We start from the raw sequence: 16,266 nt of genomic DNA, 5'->3' as shown, positions 1-16,266 counted from the left end.
ATAACAGAGAAGTGTAAATATTGTTAGCTTTGAATTGCATGTAAATCCATGTTTGGGTAAACAAATAACATCCTGATTCTAAAAATAGTCTGTGAGGCTATGTTCAAATCGGTATAAAAAGCCCTGTCTTGTATTGAAAATTGTTCTTATTGCTTCATCTGACCTGCTCCTGGTACCTCCAACCAGTGTGAGCAAATAAACATCACTTGCTTCAAAGACCTGCTTGGAAAACTTCTCTATCCTTGTGACCTACAGATTAGACCCAACATCGAATCCAATCCCGGCTGTTTCTGTGGGTTGAACCCATCTTTTCCGTTACCGCCGCTCTGCCTGCTACCCAGCAGCTCTGGCCAGTGTGATAGGCCAGGGGGGATCCATCCACAGCAACCCTGATCAATCGGAAGAGGTTAGGAGTACCAGTCCAGGTATACCAGCAAGGGGTACATTAGCAGCGACAGTTACCCAGAAGAAGCCCGGTACTGGATGCCGGTAAGGAGTCCAGTGGCGGCAGCATTTATAAGCCCCTCCTACTACGGCTAGAGGGCGCATTTGGGCTAACGAAAGGGAACAGTGGCAAAGTAAGCCCAGCCGGTTCCCAGCAACAGCAGACAGGGTGGCATTGGCGGTCCATCCTGTCACAGTAATATTAATTAAACTTTGGTGCACTTGTAGAAATGTTGGTAACCTGAGTTACTTTAACTTGGTTATCTTTAGGTGAAACTTGCATTAGATCTCTGATATTTGGAATGTCTCTATATCTCTGACCGGTAACATGGTCTCTGATATATGTACAAATTAGTGTTAGGCAGTCTAGCTTGTGAAATTAGAGGTAGAGTGTTCTTTTCTTAATGCAGCAGTAAAGGTGTTTTGTGTGATACTATTCATCTCTCTCCTTCTGGATGAAAATTAAAGTTTCAACCACTTTTATGGTCATGGACTACCTGTAAGTCTGATCTTGCTAACTGTTCCTCTCTTTCACAAGCTAGTAGCTGGAGACTCCCTCTCAGACAGCACATAGACTTGTTTTGCTTTGTAGTCTCGCTTAGGGGCCTATTTATCAAAGTGTTCCCCCCTTGAAAAACCCCGAAAATTTACCGGTAAAATCCTTATGTATTAATCTAGCATCGATATCTGCTGCTTTGCACCTATTTAGTGTTTATCTGAGCACTCCCCATAGCAGTGTATGGGGAGTGCTCAGTATCGCTATGTATCAAAGTGTAGCGATTGAAATGTTTCTCAATTTCTACATGAAAATGTACGCCATCTGAAGCTGGCACCATCTGAAGTTGGCACCATCTGAAGCTGGCGTACATTTTCATAAGTGAAAACTTTCTCACCTGTCAGCTCAGCAGAGCTGGACAGCGCCTGCGTGGAGGGGTGGAGGGATCACATGTGATCCCTCCCAGTCACATACCAGAGTTCACAGGAGTTAACTGTTCTGGTCACTGCTGCCGAGAGACAGATAACCTGTGTTGTGGCTATTAACTACAAGTACAGATATTACTAAAACACTCTTTATTCACATTCTTTTTAAAAGTGAGTTTAAAGAAAAAGGAAACAATGATTCAGTAAACATTGTACATACCATTTAGAGGTTAATATTGCAAAGAGATTCATTCATTAATTTACTGATGCTTCAGTAATGCTGTCCGTCTCACAAGCAACACAGAATAGCAGTGGGAGATGACTCTGCACATGCCTGGCATTTACAGTCAGCGCATGGGCAGTAACAAAAAACAAACACAAGAGAAGATCACCGCAGCGTTCAAGAAGGAGATAAGACTGCGATACACTGGTGAGTCACTTCTCAGGGACAGCAGGTTATCGGCACTGCTGTCCCTGAATTTTTTTTATAATACATTTGCGTTACTTTTCAATCCTTATCAAGGAGATAAGGATTGAAAAGTTTCAACTGAAAAAAACGAAGGGTCATAAATAGACCCCTTAGGCTGAAAGATAGCTGTTTCTCTGCAGAGATTTGACTACAAGATTTTTCTGTGTAACTACATCCAACAGCTTCTTTGATAGTTCTGGGGTTCCTGTGTCTGATTGCACACTCTGTGTTCTCTCCCAGCTCTGAATCACTGCAGGGGCTGAACTTTTCCTAATAATAGTTCTGTGGTGGGTTTCATTCCCATTCTTCCACCACTATTTGCGCTATTGAGCAGAATTCTGGCGAACACATAGCTCCGACCTCAACCAATACGCTTAAATACAGCTCATGTCTCTCCCTGTCAATGGAGATCTGACACAGCAGCTGAGATTGTCAAACTATAGCAACATACTACACAAATAGATTATGGAGCACTTCACACACATGGTGGAAGCAGTCCTTTTCCTTTAGGAGAATGCAGCCTACGTTTAATAGGGCCTAGTGCCTCATGAAAATTGATCTTGCAGTACCTTAGTAAGTTTACTGGTTCTTAGTGAATTGATGGGCTGCACTTCTATGATTGACTACTGGCTCACCAAACAAGTCAGGAGTGAAAAATGAAAATTGATGATTCACTAAATCCTTGTCACACAAATAATTCTTGCAAAAAAAAAATCTGCTTTTGCCATGCTCTGGGATGCATGGCCAGTGATCTTTTGTTTTGGCATTTATACTTTGTTCTCATCACTTCAGTGCCTGGCATGTCCTGGTCTTCTCTGCCTTTTATTTACATACAGCACTTTCTACTCGCTTACACCAGGCCTGTCTGATTGCCAGTACTTAAGAGTCCCTTCTACTGGTGTCTACCTTGTCCTTTTCCTTGTGCTCTATGACAGTGATGGACAAGCTGATTCACCTTGGGGTCGAATAGTGCCGCCCACTAGCCTTCAAAAGTGTTTCACATTATCTTTTACCTCAGTAATGAGATAAAACAATACATTTAATCAAAGAGACACCTACCTGTAATAACATATCAGCAGGCATCTTAAACAAGTGTTACAAGCTATAATAAACAAATCTGACAATAAAGTAGGAATGAGCTGGGGCCACAGGTGAAGGTTTGAAGGTCTTTAGAGCACCCGTTGCCCATCACTGCTGTATGATGTCTCTTGAGTACCCAATAAAGTATGGTGTCCTTCTATTTTCATTAAAGCCCTTTCTTTTGTTTGTTTTTAAAAGAACAAGTCCCATCCTTTTTTAAGTAATATAAACACATGGCAGTGTAAAAAAAACAAAAAAAAAACCCCAGTAATTTGTTGTAGTGATTATTTTTCCCACCCACTCAATCTTCCATTGGACAAAGTGTAAGCTTGTGTGTGTGTGTGTGTGTGTGTGTGTGTGTGTGTGTGTGTGTGTGTGTGTGTCTGTATGTATGTGTGTATGTTTATCTAAAATCTAGACGTTAATGTTAAGGCTCTATGCAAGTTGCAAACTGCCAGTGATATTCAAGAAAGCCTAAATGACATGACATGCTAAGAACCAGTATATCATGACTATGCCAGGTATCATGAACTAATGTGAAGCAGTGCCTCAGTGAATGTCACTAATTCCTGGCAAATTGATGGGCTGCAAAACATGTTGAGCCCACATAATGTATCATGAGTAGGTTACAGGACAATTTCCATTTTAGATGCTGCTATGCAGATAATGATGGCTACCCGATTGGTGCTATATAAATAAACTCTTCAGGAATATCTCAAGATAACGCTATGCAAATTATCATTAAACAGGTTTGTCTTGCACATTTTTTACTGTGTTGTTAAGTTGTCGCTAGTTGGCTAAGAATTGACCAGTGTTGTACCATTCAATAAGAAATGTTGCACTTGCTCATACATGTAGTCTGTCAGGCATTAATATTTTCTATGAAATGTCTAAGCGCAAGAACAGATCAGCTACTCTCTGTAATCCTCTTTCAAACTTGTCAAATCAGACTAGCAGAATTACACTCTGCAAAAGAATGTTTGCATTCCTCTAAAGTATTAATCTGCTGACTGAATATATGTGCTAATTTAAAGTTGAATTGAGCCATGGGATTTTTATTTAATGATCGGCTTCATATAAATGTAAATTACAATGAATCCAGGGATTCCGGAGCTATTTCATGTTGTTTAAATCAGAAGTGCCAGTTCTCAGTTTGCTTATGCAGGAAATGGCACTACGGCTTCATGCAATTATCAAATGTGCTTACAGTGTCATTTGCTGCCACTCTGCATTGTACATCATCAGATCCTACCTATTAATAAGTATGTAGTATCCATTTCCCTTACTAGACTCCATACGTGACACACCAAACCACTGTGTCTATAAGCTACACTTGTCCACTGTTAAATTAATTATTCTTATCTGTAATTATGTAATTACAAAAGCATGGTGGAGGCATATTTAATTCTAATGCAATTAATTTAATTTTTCAAGACCACAAACCCAGTGTCACTGCTGTTGAAGATAATCTTATGTGGCCAGATTAAGCATTGTAGAGGTTTCCAATTTTCAAATGTATTTTTGCACTTTACAAATATGTAATATGTATATAAAAAGGCAGAAGTCATTATAACTTTAGAGGCATGTTTATCAAATGCCCCTAATCATTGTAAAATAATAACATTGCATTAAATTAACGTTGATATAATTATTCAAATATATGATCTTGGTTGCACAATATTAATTGCCAGCATAGGGAAATCCACCCATTGTTTTGAGCTCTGGGCTTCAAATATTTCAAGAAGAATTACCAACACTATCCCCAATAGCATATCTAGACTTTAACCACTTATATGTATGTATTCTATTTTGCAGATTTTAATGAGGTATTCCTGTTGTTCATAACCTATGGTTTTGTTTACTAGCCCAAACCACTATTCCATTGTCTTCTTCAGAGACAGCTCAAATAAAACCACCTGAGGGCCGTATACTGAATATTTAATAGAGATCCATACTTTGCTGCTATATTTTGCATATCCATTTTAGCAATATTCAATTTCAGCAGTAAAAATAGCATTCAGTTCTGACCTATACTGCGTGGCTATATATGGAGTATTCAGTTCAGAAGCATTCTGCATGGATGTTTATGGAGTATTTAGTCCAGATCTATAACTCATGGCTCTATATGAAGTATTTAGCTTAGGTCAATACTGCATGTCTGTATATCCCAACTGTCTAGAATTTCTCAGGAAAATCCTGGGAGTTTCTTACTCATTTCGAGGTTCTCCGTGTTCTTGCGTCAGGGGTTTTAAATATTAACTGTGCTGAGCAGACTTGTCTACTTTGCACAAGTCACCAGGGAGGGAGTTTGTCTGCTATGCATTGCCATTGCGCATCATATATCCTGTCTCCAACAACCTCTATGGTGTTTCCTGGTGTCGGCCTTCCTATAGAAGCACATTGATGAGTCAGCTGCTGTTCATGCTTCATGCCTGTCTGACACCTCCATCTCATTCTATAGAAAAGCCAGTTCCTGTCAGGGAGATCCAGAGAGCATATGGGAAGCAGAATGTATATTGGGAAGCATAACCTACACAAGCTTTTGTAATATAATGGTCACCTTTTTATTTTATTAATAGGTAATGATGGTATAGTTTAAGCGTTTGTTTAACGTAGGCGCTACTGGTATAATGTAAACAAGCAGTGACGTGGGCACTGTTTTTATCTACTAGCCCATTTCTGGAAAAATGTTGGCACGGTTATTGCATATCGGTGGCGGTACGGGGGTCATCACGTTCTGTCTGACACAAATCAGCGCCAGGAGCTGTCGGTAACATCAGATATCTCCCCAGCAATGAGAAAGCAGTGGTGTGTGGGCATTACTATACACTAGCCATCAGGTCCTAAATCTTGCTATAGATAAGCCGACAAGGGGTGTATTTACTAAACTGCGAGTTTGAAAAAGTAGAGATGTTGCCTACAGCAACCGATCAGATTCTAGCTGTCATTTATTTAGTATGTTCTACAAAATGACAGCCAACTAGAACCTGATTGGTTACTATAGTCAACATCTTCACTTTTTCAAACCCGCAGTTTAGTAATTTTCCCATGTGTTTGTTTGTGTGTGTGTGTGTGTGTGTGTGTGTGTGTGTGTGTGTGTATATATATATATATATATATATATATATATATATATATATATATATATATATATATATATATATATATATATATATATAAAATGTGGGTTGTTTAAAAAAATAAAATATTGTATAAAAAAAGAAACATGGATACTCTTGACTTTCCAGATACTAGATACAGACAGTTAATGCTGTTCTAATTACTTTTCTATATTGAAAACAGAATATTAGTTCCACATATTGCAACATATATTATTAAGCTGACCACACCAAAAGTCCTAACATGATTCACCTTACACACAGCTGAAGAAGTGTGTGTGTATATAGGTATGTGTTACATATATGCATGTGTGTATATATTCCTTTCCATGCTCTAGTGACCATGATATCAATTTGGGCATCATCTTTCACATTCATTGAAATGCAAATGACACATTCATTATTTTGTCTAGGATATATGAATGTGTAGTTTAGTTGTAATCAAGCAAATCATGTGTTGATGAAGAGTCTGTGAAACAGCCCTGGACTAATACAAATAGTGTGCTTTCATGAATGACTGCTAATGAAGTAGTGAATAAATAATTGGTACATCTAGAATATATGCATTCAGCTTCAGCCAAGTCTTTTATCTGTTGTGTGTATAAACTACTCACTGAACTGCATACACGGAAAAAGGTAGAAGATTTCCACTTGGTTGACTGACTTGGTATAAACATTTATTTCAGCTTGTTCTTCTCCAGTACATGTTTTTAATAATTAAGTGCATTTTTATAAATACATTAGGGATAATGTAATGAAGATAAAGGTGCACTAAGGGAGTTGCTGTTACATTTAACGCCTTTGGGTCCTCTTAAGTCAGATATAACTACAGTTGATTCCTTTTTAGGGAGAGATAAAGTTACAGTTTTTCACAAGGGACATATGATTTATGAGTGACCTTAGCACACAGGGTTCAGAAAAAAGAAGATAAGACAGAAGCCATATTCCTTTTGAGATTACTGTCACTGGCTATAAAGCCTAGGGCCTGAAGTAAATCAATTGAACTTTCAGTCCACTTTACTAGATAGCAACACAAAAAACAAAATGAGACTGATTTTATTAAGAAAAGGATGATATATGAGTCAGTTAAAAGGTTGTCTAGTTTTAAAATTGCTGGTTTTAGTCATAACAGAGTGATCTTTTTTATCTGTCTGTATGTCTTTGACATTACTATGGTAACCTAGAGGGCTGATGGAATTCCCTCAATCTCTCTTTACAGAGGGTGAAGAGACTGGAGTGATGGATAGCCTGCTGGAGGCCCTGCAATCCGGAGCTGCTTTCCGAGACAGGAGAAAACGGACTCCTCGACCCAAAGGTGACTAGAGTACCTTTCCTCTATTCCAAGGCAGATTTTTCATTTATTTCTGCATGTGCTTCTAAAACATTCATCATAAATACAGTGCTACCGGGAAGAAGTGCTTAAAGTGCCAGCAGCAAGCGTAATCCTTCTCAGTGTAATGACAAGTGTCAGGAAAGATGTTAATTCCTGTTGGCTGATGTCTGTACCACTTTGCAAACCAATGTACTGAACTTACCATAAGCTTCTGATTATGACAAGACTCATCTTCAAAACCATATGTATTTTATCTCTCTAGGGTATATGTTAATGCGATTAAATAGGTTGTGCCATAATGATACATTTTTTTATTATGTCAAATATTCATCTGGTACACTAGTCCATCATTTATATTGCATAATTTAAGATTAAATTAAACAGATTTCTTGCACTCTTTCGGCATCAAAAGTATGAAGATTGAATTTTATAAAAATATCTTTGTGGTTTTTACAGATATACAGGACAATCTCAGTCCGTCATCAGGGAGACCTATTCTAAAGGCTTGTAACCATGGTAATGAAACCTGTTCATGTATTACAGGCTTGTGTCTGTCTTTATTCTGCTGATCTATGATTTTGGCTTCGTGTTTACTGCAAAGGACAGTAACACTAACCATGCTTTGCTAGTCTTGTACTGACAAGTCTTCCTCTATCTATGCTGTGCATGCTGCTTTGTTCAACATTTCATGCATGGCTATAAAACGGGTTAACTAACATTTGTTAGTATTGTAATTTGGGAATGTCAATTATCACAGCCTTTCAGATGTGAGGAACTACACTCGTGAGAATGTTGCAGTTTTCTTTACAGAAATTAAGTCCCTGCTATGTATCTCTTCAGCCATGTTTTGCCCTAGGCATGAAACACTGGCAATACCGAGCGTCATCTCTTCGTACACATGTTTTCAAACCACAAGCGCTAACCATTTGAATAATAGTGTCACATGACTGGAGTCACCAGGGTTGTTTAGAATTCAGTGTTTTTACAGCCAGAAAAACTGAGCAATCAAAAGCTAATTTTGGGACAAATAACATTCAGTGGGAAATGCATCTCACTTTAAAGCACTTCAGCCATGAAAAAACCTGCAAGCTATGTGCCTCAAAACTAGCTTCTTACAGCATTCTAAAACACCCATGTGACACCAGACATAACTAATAGCATAACAAGCTTATTACTTACACAAAACATATTGGTCTCAGAACCAAAAATGGCTCCTTTGTCATGTACATAACTGCAACCTTCTGATGAGGCTGTGTGGCAGTTAGTTTTTATTTTATTTTTTTTAAAAAACAAAAAACATTACTTGAAGTTTGTCTTATATTACAGCTATGTCAATATTTCCAACTACAGTTTAATATTTTGAGTTAAAATGAATGCTTATTGTAAGTGGAAGATGATGAAGATTAGTGGTTAGTTGCATTATATGAAACAGTGGTGTAGGGCATTACATTTTGTCAAGGTTCTGACTGGCAAAGCTGCAAAACTTCACTTACTGCTGACAGCTAATATCGCCGGGATACTCCGCTGCTCCAACAATGTTTTCTAAGTAGATTGTGGGTTAAACTGATTTTACTTTCCCTACTCCATGGCAGCCCTTACAATGGGTTAATCCCTGATCAGCTAGTGTAGATAGGAAGAAATTTGTCCCATCTGACCCCTATATAAGGCAGCTCCTCCTCTTCCTCAGTGTCTTTTCTTCCTGTGTCAGCAGTGTTAGGACAGGATAGTGTAGTGAGTGCTTGTTATTGTTGTTTGTTATGTTATTTGAGAGGGCTTACCTGAGGTTATGTCTTTTTCCTCTGGGCTGGCTGCAGGGCAGTTTCAGCTGGGCACGGGTGTTCTCTTTGATTGAATCTTATGAGACTCCCGGGGTTGTGCACACAGGAGCACATGGAGGACAGTGCGCGCACACGCGCTATACATTGCCAGCAGCGCTGATTCTCTGACAGACTCACATGTGGAAAGAATCAGGTGATAAGTATGCTAAGACTCACTATGATTATGTTGAGAGCAGGCACCATATTAAGCAGCTGCAGCCCATTATCAATGAGGTTCAGTGTTTGCTTGGTGTTGGAAGCTGCAGGACTTGGCAGCTATTAGTGCACTATGGACCAAGAACCTGCCCCAAAAAAGCCGAAGGACACCCCAAGGTAAGCCCTTAGTAAGGGGTTCTTTTTATTCCTAAGGATAGGTTACTTAATTTATTTTCTATGTGTTTACAGTACCTCTGTGGAGTTTATGCAGGGAAAATGGAAATGTAAAGTGAACAATCGTATGTGTGCAGCCTGTGATGACAGGTTGCCGAAGGATTGTACTGACCCATTATGTGTATCATGCACCCCGGAAACTGTAGGGAACCTGTCCCCCCTGAACAATTCAGGCAGTTCTTTTCATGGATGGCTAAAGCAATGCAGGAGTTTCAGGCCCCAGAACAGAGAGCTACAAGGGCCAGGGTCCCTACAATGGAAGACATGGAGGAAATAAGGCCAGGGCCATCCTCCAAAACATTCAGCTCTACTCGGGAATGGGATTCGGACGCAGATAGTGAGATTGAGGTGAAAGAGGAGCCCAGAATGTTTAATTTGGTTACTGTACATTTTATACTGAAGCATTTTAACAAATCATTAGGTATAGAAGAGCCAGCAGAACCAATCAAACCACAGGATGCATTGTTTGCAGACCACCAAGTGAAGTCTAGAGTGTTCCATACGCATAAAGTAGTTACATTTTTGATTACTAAAGAACGTCAGGCTCTAGACAAAAGTAATCCTAATATGGGGAGGCTAAATCACATGTCGCATCTCTTTTCAGGATGAAGATGCTGAAATGGTGTTCAGTGCCTAAAGTGGGTTCAGCTATAGCTGGCCTATCCTCAAGAACCACTCTCCCATAGGATGATGGGGGTCCATTGAAAGATGCTATAAATAGGAAACTGGAGACTTCCTTCAAGAAATTATCTCCTCAGGCATAAACCTAAAATCTGGGGTAGCCATGGCTTGGGTAGCTAGAGCCCTGAGACTATGGGCCAATACTCTATATACGGATATCGAGGATAAGATAAATAAAGTATCTTCTCGTATCCCTAGAGATTATGCAAAAAAGTATAGATTTATTGTGTGAAGTTGCGTTGGATACGATTGTGTTTTCTTCCAGGAGCATGACTTCAGCAGTAGTAGCGAGAAGGGCGCTCTGGCTACGTCCTTGGGTGGCGGATCACAAATCTAAAAGCCGTCTGACAACGCTTCCATATGAAGGCAGTTTTCTGTTTGGCGAAAAACTGGATAACCTTATGCAGAGGTTAGCAAGTGGCAAAACTAATGGATTACCACAGGACAGAAAGGTGACGTTTATTTTCTTATTCTCCAAAATAGCAATTTAAGGAAGTCCGTACCTACAGGCTGGGGAGACGATATTCTAGACAACAGGATAATATGGCAAGACAGTCCTTTCAGCTCTTCAGACCAAGAAGGGGGAAGCAAGGACAGCAAAGACCCCAATAACCCCAATCACTATCTACGAATCCAGTCCCTACTAACACTAGTGGGTGGCAGGATATCACGCTTTGCAAAAGTTTGGATTCAGACCACACAAGACAAATGGGTCCAGGAGATAGTCACCAAGGGATATGCTATAGAATTCCATGTATACCCTGTAGACAACAAATTCATTCAATCAAGAAGTCCCTCATCTTCCCTAGAACGGCAGGCATTGGAGGAAAGTCTCAGAGGCCTGGTGAGAACAAGAGCTCTTGTATCAGTACCGTCAGCACGAGAAAGAAAGGGTTCTACTCCAGACTGTTCCTTGTCCAGAAAGCATCAGGTGCCTTCAGGACAGTGCTAGATTAAAGGCTCTCAACTGCTATGTGCGAGCAAAACATTTCAGGATGGAATCTGTCAACACAATTCTCAATGCTCTAGAAACAGGAGATTTAAAAGATGCATATTTCCATATTCCGGTCACATTCCATCACCAACAGCTTGTATTTCTAGGAGTGCAAATAAAAACACGTATGGACAAAGTCTGCATCTCTCATGAAAGGGCCGGCAAGATCTAGTCGTTAGCACACCTGATTCAAATCCAAACTCGTGTGTCAGCGAGAACATGTCTACGCCTCCTAGGTATGTTTTCCTCAACAATAGGAATACTCCCATGAGCGAGGTGGCATATGAGAGTTCTTAAAGCAAACCTCTTTGCGCAGTGTGATCATACAGTGGGGTCTCTAGACTCCAAAATCAATCTCTCAAGGTCAGCCAGGCAGTCCTTACATTAGTGACAGCTCCTGGGCCTGAGAAAACAAGGTGTGACCCTTTCGGTACCAGATTGGTATATCCTTACCACAGATGCCAGTGCACTAGGTTGGGGTCTTCATATGCAAGGTATGGTCATGCAGGGCACTTGGCGAGAAGAATAGAGAATTCTTCAGGGGAATGTCTTGGAGATGAGAGCAGTCTGGGTGGCGTTTCAATGCTTCCAGCCCTATCTACGAGACTAGCATCTAGGAGTCTTCTCCGGCAACAGGACTCTGGTTGCCTTCATAAACAAGCAAGGTGGTACCAAGAGCAGAACAATGTTGGCAGAAATAACCGCTCTGATGGCGTGGGCAGAGGCGAGTCTGAGATCTCTCTCAGCCCTTCACATAGCAGGCAAAGACAACATAGTGGCGGATTACTTGAGCAGACACCAAGTTCACCCAGGGGAGTTGGAGCTGCACGAAGAAGTCTTTCAGCTGGTACAATGCAGATTTGGAACACCAGAAATAGACCTTTTGGCAACGGGAAGCAATACCAAGGTACCCCTCTTCTACTCCCGTCATAGAGACATCAGAGCCCTAGGGATAGATGCCTAGTCAATACAGTGGGGTACGTGTTTCCTCCCATCCCTCAGATACTCAGACAAATAAGGAAAGAGAAAGTGGAGGTGATAGCAATCCTCCCGGCGGGCCAAGGTGTCCCTGGTTCACTGTAGCACAGAGAATGTTGCTGGAACATCCATGGCCATTACCGATCAGGCAAGACCTCATACATCAGGTTCCAGTTTTACATCCAAATCCAAACTCCCTGAGTTTGATGGCATGGAGACTGAGAGCCAATTACTAAAATCCAAAAAGGTCTCGGATGAAGTACTAGACATTCTAATTCACGCCAGAAAGAAAATCTACTCTGTGATTTATTACAGAATCTGGAAAAAAATTATCTGTTGGGCAGGAGACATGGCGAAGGATCCCATGTCTGCCAGTGTGCCCGGTGTGTTAGAATTTCTCAAAGATGATTTTGTTATAAGGACTAGCACCTGCTATACTGAAGGTACAAGTATCGTCCCTTAGCATCCTTCTTTATATCAAACTGGCGTCTCAGAGTCTTATTTTCCAGTTTTTTCAAGCACTAAAGAGGTTACGCCCAAGACGGAAACCATTCTTAGCCCCTTGGGACCTTTAATATTGTTTTGGATGCCTTAACAGACGATCCATTTGAACCGTTATAAGACATATCTCTTAGATGCCTCACTCTAAAGGTACTCTTTTTGGTGGCTATCACTTCAGCTCGTCGAATATCTATGAAGACAGAGTGGTTCCGAAGACGAATCCGGATTATTTACCAAGGTGGTATCTTCATTCCACATCAATCAGGAGCTGATTCTGCCATCTTTGTCCTCATCTCGCTAACAGTGACGAAACACGTCTCCTCACTCTAGACCTAGTGAGGGCTAAATCTACGTACATCATCAGAACAAAAAATCTGAGGAAGACAAAGCAACTATTGTGCTTCCGGAAGGTCCTCACAAGGACAGGCCCCATCCAAACCCACATTGGCAAATTGGATCAGAGAAGTGATTGCACAGGCCTACAGGCGGAAAGGACCTAGAATACTGAAAGCACATTCAACTAGGGTGGTAGCAACCTCCTGGGCACATAGAACACATGCATCGGCAACTGACATCTGTAAGGCAGCCGGATGGTCGTCTGTGCACACTTTTTCTAGCCATTATCTTCTTGACGTTTCAGTCTCTAAAGAAACACAGTTTGGGAGAAAGATTCTCCAACAAGCACTGTGAATACATTTTCTGTTTGACTTTATTAAGGTGTTGGTTTTATTGTCCTCACAATTTTTGTACTGCTTTGGTATATCCCATTGTAAGGGCTGCCATGGAGTAAGGAAAGGAAAATTGAGAATTATACTCACCATTAATTTTCTTTCCTTGAAATACTCCAGGGCATCCCTATATTTATCCACCCTTGTTCTGTAGTTATGTATAGGACGGCTTGGGAAGTTACGAAAGACACTGAGAAAGAGGAGGAGCTGCCTTATATAGGGGCCAAGTGGGACAAATTTCTTCCTGTCTACACTAGCTGATCAGGGATTAACCCATTGTAAGGGCTACCATGGAGTATTTCAAGGGAAGGAAATTAACGGTGAGTATAATCCTCAATTTTCTGTCGCTACAATAAGAATTCTTTACTATCGCCACATTACAGTAAATAGACCCATAAGGATTAAAAAAAAGAAAACCTAAAACACGTTCTTTTGTCCCTGGACATTATAATGGCTTCAAACCTTGTATATACTAGAAATATTTTATATCCCTGTACTTTGGATAATTAGTTAATTACATTTTGGACTCCTTATTTTGAGTAGTTCTAATTGAATAAATGTGAATAGGGGAATTTTATCAAAGGGAATCTTTATCAGTCAGGAGGAAATATCACATTCATTTGTGTAGATTAATAAATGAGAAGTTGTTTAACCTCTACATCACCAAAACATAAAAATCTGCCTGGTCATGTGTCAGGAAGTTCAGACATGCGTTGGTTAATCATATGTTTTTATGTTGCCCTCACTGCTGAGGGTAAGACGCTCACACTCAGTCATTTTGACTACATTATATGTTCATTCTAATCGCATATATGAAGATTTTAGTAATCAATCGACTTTATTGACCTTCACTGTCATAGCAAAAAAGTTATTAATATTGTTTTCAAATTATATGTTTTAAATGCAAATTGAAAATAGTTTTTTTTTCCTAGCGGTTATACCTGTATACCTTTGTGATGGTGGGTTCTTAGATCGATAAAACACAGCACTTCTGACATTCTTGTTTAGTTTTCTTACTTTGACTTCTCAGTGGTGTTCTACAAAGCATACATTTACTTTGAGAGACGCTTGCTGCCTGCCCTCTGCTCACAATTATAATCTCAATATGTACTACTTGACAGGACAGTCATATTGTCCCAGTTTTTGACACAGGAAGGGGAACATGTTCCAGTGTAGTCTCAAACTAATGTAAATTAGATTTAACTTCTCCTGTCACTTCTAAAGCACTGATTGAGTTTTAGTTAAGTACACAAAACATTATGGTATAGTGATTTTTTTAACCACAATCTCCTATAACTTTGCAATGGTAATTCGTGTTGGTGTGTCTATTTTAAAAAGTTATATTTTGAACAAGGTGAAGAAGTATTTTCTTTTTTGTTGTGTTCTCTTAATCTCATCTGTGTTCTTAAACCATTTGTTGTGAGTGCAGTAAAGAATGAGCTATTTCAAAAGAATTAATCAATTTTCCTCTGAGTGTTCATGCTGATAGCATCTAATTCCACTTGAATATCTTATCTTTTACACATATTGTGTTTCCTTTGGGTTTAGGTAATCTTTTAGGTTAAAACAAAATCTCATATACATGCAAAAGAAATTCCACTAATTTACAATACAGAGTAGAATGTACATTGACTGCCATCTTAGTGTATCAAGTAAATAAATAGACTTTGGAAACAAAGCAACACCTCCCTTTACTGCCTTGTGAAAGCGGTAGATTGAGGGAGAAATGAGTGGGGCGGCACCTCTGCTTTGATTTCTATAAGAGACATGTTAACATAGCAAGCAGTGGTCCTTACTACACCAGGGTTGCACTTTTGTAGTGTTTTTTTTGTGTGTATATGTATATGTGTATGTATATGTGTGTATATATATATATATATATATATATATATATATATATATATATATATATATACAGAAAGTAAGTTGTCAGCGCTTATCCTTTAAACTGCATATCTGTGTGTGTCTAGCAAAATGAAAACATGAGGTATTAGTTCATATTTTGATCAAAAGACTTTAGCCTGAATCCCACGTCAAGGGTACCTCATTATATGCAGGTCCTACACTGACCTATATGCTTTAAACACTATTAAAATGCAGTTAAAATCAGATGCACTCACCTCCCAGGTATAGGGGTTTACATCTAGCAAAGGCTGGCTTGTGAGCCACACTTAAGGCACATTTACCTGGGAGGTGAGTGCATCTGATTTTAACTGCATTTTAATAGTGTTTAAAGCATATAGGTCAGTGTAGGACCTGCATATAATGAGGTACCCTTGACGTGGGATGCAGGCTAAAGTCTTTTGATCAAAATATGAACTAATATCTCATGTTTTCATTTTGCTAGACACACACAGATATGCAGTTTAAAGGATAAGCGCTGACAACTTTCCTTCTGTTTTGTATACATATATGGGCATTTATATTGCCACGCAGCTGGTACTACATACAATATGGGATATACCGAGCGCGGGCTTGTTGCCAAGCAGCTGGTACCATATATAATGTGGGATATACCGAGCGCGGGCTTATTTTTCTCTGGTTTTGTTTCATATATTTTTATTTATATATATATATATATATATATTACAAAAGTAGACAAGTGTGTGCACAAACACCACTTTCACAAGACCGTAAAGAAAGATGTTGCGCCCGAAACTTTAAAGATTTTGATAGCGTGAAGTTCATTTTAGATGCTTTTTTTTACCACTCCTGAAAGTGTAAATGGGTGACAGTAATGTAAGAAACGCTAAAAGAATGCAGGTAGTCAGTGTTTGCCTGGAAACAGAAATTATAACTTCTTTTAGTTTA

The 16,266-nt window shown here is 39.5% G+C and overlaps 1 protein-coding gene across 1 annotated transcript in view; it reads left to right on the top strand.

The window, feature by feature from the left end:
• Positions 1 to 16,266, top strand: part of DIAPH3 (diaphanous related formin 3) — a 503,156-nt gene that overhangs the window by 381,854 nt on the left and 105,036 nt on the right. Inside the window, exons 26-27 of the mRNA XM_075199796.1 lie at positions 7,253 to 7,348; positions 7,823 to 7,882. Coding sequence (XP_075055897.1) covers positions 7,253 to 7,348; positions 7,823 to 7,882 — 156 coding nt within the window. The remainder of the gene's footprint in view (positions 1 to 7,252; positions 7,349 to 7,822; positions 7,883 to 16,266) is intronic.

Source organism: Mixophyes fleayi, chromosome 2, assembly GCF_038048845.1.
Source record: "Mixophyes fleayi isolate aMixFle1 chromosome 2, aMixFle1.hap1, whole genome shotgun sequence".
In the NCBI taxonomy this organism is placed as follows: domain Eukaryota; kingdom Metazoa; phylum Chordata; class Amphibia; order Anura; family Limnodynastidae; genus Mixophyes; species Mixophyes fleayi.
This window is presented reverse-complemented; position numbering and strand designations above follow the sequence as displayed.